This window comes from Jatropha curcas, chromosome 1 (genome assembly GCF_041381405.1).
Source record: "Jatropha curcas cultivar XTBG-Jc1 chromosome 1, XTBG_Jcur_1.0, whole genome shotgun sequence".
In the NCBI taxonomy this organism is placed as follows: Eukaryota; Viridiplantae; Streptophyta; class Magnoliopsida; order Malpighiales; family Euphorbiaceae; genus Jatropha; species Jatropha curcas.
The window spans coordinates 25644890-25654158 of record NC_143151.1 but is presented as its reverse complement, the minus strand read 5'-3'; the positions used below and the strand labels follow the sequence as shown (position 1 = coordinate 25654158).

At 29.6% G+C, this 9269-nt stretch overlaps 1 protein-coding gene across 1 annotated transcript; it reads left to right on the top strand.

Annotated features, from left to right (window-relative positions):
• The first annotated feature begins 1578 nt into the window (after window positions 1-1578).
• LOC105638508 (uncharacterized) lies at window positions 1579-2619 on the top strand. The gene has a single exon (XM_012222326.4). The coding sequence runs from the start codon at window positions 1889-1891 to the stop codon at window positions 2324-2326; it is 438 nt and encodes a 145-aa protein (XP_012077716.1). The 5' UTR covers window positions 1579-1888; the 3' UTR covers window positions 2327-2619.
• The last annotated feature ends 6650 nt before the right edge of the window (window positions 2620-9269 follow it).

The following is a 9269-nucleotide window of genomic DNA, read 5'->3' as shown; positions in this document are numbered from 1 at the left end:
AAATAGAAAATGAATAATAATTTAGATATAAATGTCTAAAACTGAGAGGGGACATCTGATAGAATATAAATATTTATCATGGATTTAGTAGTAAGTTATACGTAAGTCTCCAATAATTATAAAAACTAATACGAATATTTAACATAGAATCCTAATTAGGAATATATAAGTTTTTCCTAATTAAATACTGTTGTGGGGTTCAAGAAGAATCCTATATAATACAACATTATTTCTCAAAAGAGGGAATCAATAGCTCTCAAAGCAATAAAACTCTAAATACTATTAATCTTTCTCTAAAAATAGTTTCTGATATCTTAGAGGCTATCAGCGCTAATTAAATTAAGAAAACTAAGTTAATCAATTAATTTATATTTAATCCCACCCAGATATGTTTGCAAGTGAGCTAACTGCCTCTTCAATCGAGCCGCATCTCCTTTCGGCCTTTTCTGACGAATCATATAATTCTACGAATTCAAAAAATAAAAAAATTGTTCTTATATCGAATTCGATCCTATCCCAAATTTTCTTTTGCTAGGCCCATGGCTAAAAAACCCACTTCCCTATTTTGATTGTGCCTCAACTATATGAACGGTACTTGAACTTAAACTAATTAATTTTTTATTGCCACATGGGTGTAAATTTTGTAATTCTTTTTTCAATTACTATATGCTAAAAAAAAAGTTGAAATATCAAATTTGTAATTTTTGTGTACAGTAATTTGTAATTCCGTGTATATATATTGATTTCCTAAAAGGAATAGGATTTATTTTCTCATAAATTCGATTATTCTCTTACAGTAATTAAAAATAAAATATATTTATTAGTAAATAGTTAAGTTAACTAATATCCTATTTGTCAATCAGGTGTTGTTTAATTAGTTTCCTCATTTATGTGAAGAGTGAAAAATCTTAAGTTCGAGTCTTTTAGACTACAAGTTCACCAATTTAGTGTATAGCCCGTAGTGTTAACTTGGTCCATTAAGCCTCCCAATGAATCGTATTCTATTTATTTTAAGATTTCTAAATTAAATAAAAAATATTTATAATCTATATTATATCTCAATGTCCTACTTACTAATAAAATTTAGATTCAAATAGAAAATTAACATACTAATCAAAATTAAACTATATTTAGTTTTCAATCAATAAAATTGAAGTCCTTGATGATATTACAACTAAAACAATATTTAAAAGGATAAATAGTTTGCCCAATTAAAATGCATAAATCTAACTAATGGATATATTAAGAATTCTAAATTAATCGATCATAAAAAATTTCATTATTCTCTTTATTTTCATATTTATATATAATATAAATATAGATATATACATTGAACGAGCCAAAGGGAGCCAAGGGTGGCCTCCGCCCCCTAACTAAATTTTTTTTTTTTAAAGGATTACCATATAAAATATTGAAAATTTTTATTTTATTTCTTAAAATAATAAATTTTTTCAATTTTACCCTGTTTAACTCTTGAAGGATTTTCAGCCACCGCTATATATATATATATATAGAGAGAGAGAGAGAGAGAGAATAAAAATCCTAATCTTTATCGAACTAGAATTGAAGGAGATTAGATTAACCCTCTAAATAGCAGCATCATAGAAGACGTACTAAAAAATTATAGTGTTAGCATCATCCAAAACAATTAATAAAAAAATTATTCGAACCAGCAACTCTGCCCTTTCCTTATTGGCCCGTGTATTTCACGCTTCTTCCATTAAATCACCCTCCCGCTTTCCTTCCGCTCTCTGTTCTCTTTCTCACAGATCATCGCTTTCTCTCTCTCTCTCTCTCTCTCTCTATTCCCAAACAAACTGTGTAAACCCAACCGAAACATTATTAATACATCACTCGATCAATCTTTTTTTCCAATTATTACGTACTTATGGAAAAATCAACCCCAGCAATCAAAAACCCAATAAAACCAGACACAGACACCCATAGTGTCCAACTAAACTCAAGCTTTCTCTTACACAACGGCTTTACTCCATCGATTCAGCTTTCCGATATTGAGATGATAGCGATACACTCTGTGACCTACACAAGCTTGAAGGACCTATTACCTGCTTCGCCTCCGACGATCTCGTCACCTACTCAACATAACTCGAGCTGGAATGAGATTCCTATCAAGAACCCATTGGTTAAGCAAGCGGCTTTGGCTTACTTACAGCCAATGTCCAGCCCGCCGGAGATTGGAGATAAAGGGCTGTTTGGGAGATTGAGAGATGCGTGTTATGTTGAATGTGGATGCTTCGAATGGTTTAACGACGTCGTATTAATGGGTATAACAGAGATCTTCGGGAAAGAAGAGAAGGTTGACTGAGAAGAAAGTGTGTGATATATTTGTTTTGACTGGTAGATAGATTTTTGCGTATAATGGCACAAATTGTAAATTATGATTCTTTTCTCCTTTTTTTTTTATTTTTATTTTTATTTTTTTGAAGGGTGATGGTCTACATATGAGTACAGAGAGATTTTTTTTCTTTTCTTTTTTTGTTTTTCAATTAACAATGAATTTTAGGAGGACTATGCCTTATTGTAGTCAGCAAGGAAACGTTTTGCTAATGGAAACCTATACCCTTTTTAGATATAATACTAATTTCGTTTTGGGATTGATTTCCTTTGCTCTTTGAATTTTAGATTACCTTTTTTTCTTAAAAATGGAATTCTATACCACTTTGGAAAGCTGAATTTTCTTTTTTTTTTTTTTTATTTGTAAGGCCTAGATAAGTATTTTCCAATTAAAACGGCAAAAAATATTTGATGGTAATAATTTTTTTTTGTATATATATATATATATATATATATAATATGAACTCAAGAAATAGTTTTGTTATTTATCAGGAAAAAATGGATGAGATTTTTTTTTAAATATTAAGAAGAGAATTCAAACATGAATCTATTGTCAGACCATATATACACTTATTATTGAATTATTGTCAGACCATATATCATTGAATCTATTGTCAGACCATATATATATTTATTGTTGAATCTATTATCAGACCGTATATACATTTACTATTAAGAAAGTATAAAATCCTCCCTTTTTGTGAATGAAAAAAATAATAGATGTCTTTTTGCCTTCAACTCCCTCTTTTTATAGAGGGTTTGTTTGGTAGAATTCTAAAAAGATTTTATTTGGTATATCTTTAATATATAGTTTTAATTGGATTAAAGTGAATATTTTGAATATCTATATTTGTTTAGTTATATTTTTATTACAATCAAATAATGATATTATCAATATATATTAATTTTTTATTAGTTTTGTATTAAATCAAAGTTAAAAATTTTGTTAAAATAGATTTACGGATTATGTTTTGCTTTAAAAAAAAAAAAAAAAAAAGTTACGGATTAACTAACTCATAGATAGATAGCTTAACTGGTTAAGTTATTTGAAGGGAAAGTAAAACCGAATTTCACTGTTTTAGAAAAGAGGTTGGCGGTATTTTTATTAATAAGTTATTTGCCTTTGTGTTGTTTTTACCTCGAAACTAAAAATAAAAATTACTATTTGTCATGATTATACTCAAATCTTATTATATCATAATTTTCCTACAAATAAATTAGAATTGTAATATAATAATGACTTAACCTTTAATCTCACTCTCAACTTCCTGAGTAGTTGCAATTTCACTCTAAATCAACCTTTATATTTTAGATATTTTGAACTTATCAATCTAGTTGTAATTACATCCTAAAAGTAAATCACAACGCCTGGAACTTACGATTTATTGCAAGCCTAAAAGTAAATGAATATTGAAATTTTAATTAACATAATATAAACATAGACTCCATAACCAACCCAAGTATTTATATAATAAATAAAAAAAAATCATGGCTGCGGCTTTGATTTTAAAATTGAACCAATTTTAAAATGCCAAAAACTATGAATTGCTTATTAATTCACGGTTACACTTTCTAGGACGATGAAATGCATATGATAATTCCTCTGCCATTATCAGCAACCATCATTTAATTTCCTACAAGGAAATAAAATAATAAGCTAAGAGACAAAAAGGGCAAAAAGATTAGTTCTTTCTTTTAATTTAAATGTTATTTTTTGCATTTACTAAAGTTTGGATTGATTATGGAATCTATTTTTACATTATTTTAATCAAAATTTCAATTTTAGTTTACTTTTAGGATGCAATTGCAACGAATCGATAAGTTCATGGTATTGCAATTCATTTTAGGGTGCAATTGTAATTAAGTTGATAAGTTCGGAGTGTCCAGAATATAAAAGTCGATTTGGATTAAAATTACAACTATTTAAAAAGTTTGGATTGAAATTGATGGTTAGCCCATAATAATCTCATTTTGAAGAATTAGATTGTGTTGACAAACAATCTAAATTTTGTTTAGATTCATTACTAAACTTAAAATTTGTACATTTCAAATTATTCTAACAACTAAGGCTCCATTTAGCGAACATTTAATGTTTTGATCATTATTTATAATGTTAAATGATGTATCGTTTACATTAGTGAATTTGACAGATATAAAATAATTAATTTTATCTCATAGTACCTAAATAAAAACAATGGAAAAATCCAGACTCACCATAAATTAAGGGGATAGATAATGAAAGAAATATATTAAAAGATACATAAACAAATAAGAAAACCAAATCTCTTTGGCGAAAATTGAGATGGCATCCGCAATTCATGACCTCGTTTTTTGTCAATAGAAATAGTTCGTCTCGCATTATCAGTTGTAATAATCACATTCTAAGACTATCTCAATCCTTTAAATATATTTCAATTTTAATTTTTTGTCATAATTATACCTTAAAATTCCAATTATGTTAAATTTATTTCAAAATTGAGCTTTAAATTTGAATTATTGCAAATTTTTTTATTATGATTGCACCTAAATTTTAGGTTTAGTCATTTTGGTGGTACAAACCATAGATTAATGGAGAAAAAGAGTAACCAGAGGGAAGGGTAAAAGCGAAGCGAGTATTTTAGGGCACTTGCCCCACCCTGGTCCAATTCATTTAATAAGAGTACAAGTAAAAATGGTTTTGAGACAAGACAAATAGTGAATTATTACCTGCAATAAATATGGATAAGATATGTGTATAGGTTTCTGAATATTTATTCTTCGTTAGCGCTGTATTAAATGGGATGGTTGTGGATATTGGTGGGCACTCAACTCATTTATTAGTAAAAGTTGTATTTTAAATAAGTTTATGTTTGATTTTTTTACGCTCTACAGTTTAAGGGAATTAAACCTTCTGAATATACCAAAAAAAAAAAAAAAAAAGGCAGTATCAACTATACGTTTATGCCCTACTCACGGGGTGATTGATTCCTTGTAGAAGTTTGTTGTGATGACAAATTCTCTACTTTTTGCTAATGCTTGGAAGATTTGGCGATGGCCATTTGGCAAAACATGGTTGGTATTGTTGCTTCACATGTTTCACTTACTTTAATTGCTGCTCTGAAATTCAACTCCATCTACAGATTGTTGTGCTTACATCATTCTCAAGTGTGAAATATGGCTAAATCAAAAAGATAAAAGTAGAAAATCCATTAAATATATAGCACCTTTTCTAATTTTAATTATATTTATTGATATCGTATGCTTTGCTTTGTAACTTCATTATGATTATTATCTAAATTTAGATATACAGCCATTGAAATTAATAATATCTGTCTCCATGAGATTAGAAAATTCATTAAATCAATAAAAAGCTAGTTTACCCAATTGGAAACTATCTAATGTATCACGTGTGGGTCCTATACTATTAATTTTTAAATTAATAGTTAAAATTAGCTGAATTTAAAAAATACTTATACATAAATCTACCATGAGTTTGAATTTATGAAGAAAGTTTGAATTTAGGAGAGCGAGTGGAAGACGAGGACGTGGTCACTCATTCTCTCTTTTCATGACTTATCAATCATCTATCGTCAAACAACCAGTAGCACCAACAACCTCACCTCTCAACAATAATTTTTCACTGCAGCCATCAACTGCAAACAACCAATGGATCTTTTGCTACCAATAATTTAACTTGTTATAATAGTAATGGTCTCGGTCATGTTATAATAGAAGGTCGGCTTTTGAACACGGACTTTTGAAACTCGATAGAAAACCCCATTGTTGATGCCAACCCAAAAACCAGGTTCAAGTGAGAGGTTCAGAACGACAGAGCTTAAGAACTATGACTAAAGAACGCGCCGAGAAGGCCGCTTAGGCCTAAAAAACCCATGTAAATACTGTGAAAATTGTAAATGTCATAGGAATTGTAACAAGTTATATAGTTAGAATAGGACATTCCTCAGATTCCTATAAGATGAAAATCACAATGTTGTAAAACACATGCAAATCAATATAACTAACTCAAACGTGCTAAGTATTTATTTTGTCTCTCATCCCTTTTTCTTCTCTCTCTCACCTCTTTTCCTTTTTTTTAACCCCTAATTTCTTTAATTTACATCATGTCCCTCCCACCTATTTCTTTTCCCCCTCTTATATCTTCTTATTCTCAACCTTTTTTTCTTTCAAACTAGCATGCCTGCGATCCATTAATCCAACCTATCCCTTAGCTATTCCTGATAGACACAGAGCCTAAGAAACCCTAATCAATTCTTCAGAACAAAGATTGTGTTAGAAAAAATGACACTTTATAAATTTTTATTTTTAAACGTTGAAAAATTTTGATATGATGTTTTTAGTGCAGAACAAGTACGAATAAAAATTAATCCTATTAAATTGAATCAATTTATTAATGTATAAAAATCAAAACAAATTCAAAAACAAAAGTTTTGATTCTTAATTTATTATTTTATCTAATATTTTAATTACCTCGATTCTACACGTAACAAAGTTTGGAAACAGTTTTGTCACAGCTTACGTGGCAGATTTCTCAAAAAATTCATATTTCAAAATTTTATCATCTTTACTTTAAAGATTTCTGCTATAGAAGAAATTTGCTCTACAACATAAAATAACATTTTTTTTTATCATTCAGAATCAATTATTAATTTTTCGACTTAAGAGCTATTAATTTAAATTAAATATTTAGAATTCAATTAAAATAACAACTCTTTACGCCTATCTTCTTATGGATTATGTTAGGAAAATTCTTGATTTAGATTTTTTTTTTTTTTTACTAGAAAAATGCTTGGTGTAAATATTAAATTAAGTTATATAAATATTTTTAGTTACACAAATATTGTATTTTGTATTTAAACATATTATATAATAAGTTAAAGGTCGGCCGTTATGAAAATAATTAATAATTTAATTTGTTATTCGTCTTTTTGACTAAATTTAATTTTAGTATTAGCACTTCAAAGAAATATAACATTAAATGCTGAAGATAAGCATGAGGTTGTGCTTTTGAACCGCTGGACCAGTCTCGATGGACCTGCAAATACCTCCAAGTCCTTTTCGACAATTTAAAGGAGAAAAAGAAAAAAAAAATTAATGTTACATTTAAATATACTCATTTTTTTAATAACGTGTGTTGCACATTTTTATTTTTAATGTAAAATTACACGTTATTATTATTATTCATCATTTACTCGTTAATTTATTTTTATATAATATTCAGTATGATTATAATTAAACTAGATGATTTAAAATAAATATATTAAATTAGATGAATAAATTTAGTCAATAGATATTTACCGTCATTCCACACTTAATTGAAATTTATTAATGAGTTTAGACACCTAATTGCAAACGTTTCCGTTGAAACACTAAATTAAAAAACTAAAAAATTTTATGGTGAAAACACCAAATTTACAATTAATCATTCTACAGCCTTATCATTTTAAAACGTAGTTATCATTTTCTTTTCAAGGGAAAATTTGAACTTACAATTAACACAAATCATCAAATAATACATGAATGATAAAATCTGGAAGAATATAACCCCAACACTTAAAAATCAGTAATAGATATACTCTGAGTTGCTGGCAAATAAGCAACTCGATTGGCTGATCTTTTTGTAAAAACAAGGAACAATTATGAAGTTCTTTAAAACTAGCCTTACAATAAAAAACAATCGAACCAAAATAAGGTAACTCAGTTTGTGACCGGTTCATGGCTCGTATAAGTAATACAGAATCAGACTCAAATACTACTCCTTGTAGCCCCTTACATTTTACTCAACTCAAGGCCCCTCTAAAATTGAGAGAGCTTCAGCAATTAAAGGATCATAACCTCTTTGCAACCGCAGTTGGCAAAAGTTCATTATCTAACCCGTCTCATCTTGTAGCTCCCATTCAGTGCCCGACTAAACCAGAGGAATGTTGCAGCGCTGCGTCGACATTACATTTCATGAAATCACGAGAAGGAATTAATCAAACTTTAGAAACATGATGCCTTTGAATCACTGAAGATGTTTGCTTTGGTTGAGCTTCTTTCCATTTGAGAAACCAAGCGGAATGTAGTGTATCCTTTCCATTCCATATTAGATCATTTCCATGCTACCAGATTGCCCATAAAATTATGCAGCAAGTTTGAACATCTTCAATTCAGTGAACCTGGAAAATATTTAACGGCCAACCACTCATAGTTAGCATCAAAGGTATGCTAGTAGATGGACTAGTGGATCTATTGGTCACCGAGTTTGCAGATCCTATGGACTTTCAGGATCAGGCTAGACAGAAACTAAGGATGAAGACTCTAATTTTCTGTCTTACAACTGGTTTATGTTTTATGCCCTCAAGGTTCGCGGAGACATGCAGGTTGCAGAGATTGTCCGTCAGATGAAGGATTATGGGAACATTGCTGCTCTACTATTGGCAAAGACATTGATTAGTTTGGATGCTAGTCAGGCTGGGAGACATCGGACTGCAAGTTCAGTCATGCTTCAGAAATGCAAAACTATCTCGAAGCTTCAATTATTTCTTTTATTTCATTTTACATCCCTGTTGTTTGATTACAGGTATGACTGAAGGATCACCTAAAGATGGTAGTTGCTCTAGTTAGACTTCCTTATAATGCGGCTTCTTAGCACAGTTAGAAGATTCTGATTTGCTTCGACGCTGAAAAGGAATGGATAGCTTGGCTACTGGAGCTGGGTGAGGAGGACATGTCCTAATTCTGCTTTTGGTATGCGATTGGGTCATTTATGACTAATTAAACACGTGATGGCACATGATTATAATAGACTTTTAAGTTAGACCAATTTAACTAACTTAAATTAAGGGGCCAATTTGAATCCCAGAAGTGTTTATAGATGAGTCTTCGTTCATTTCTCTCCAAATAGAATGACGCAGTAAAAACCAAGATTATAGGAC

Excerpts from the sequence above, each read along its gene's own strand:
- LOC105638508 (XM_012222326.4), top strand. The coding sequence starts at position 1,889 with ATGGAAAAATCAACCCCAGCAATCAAAAACCCAATAAAACCAGACACA.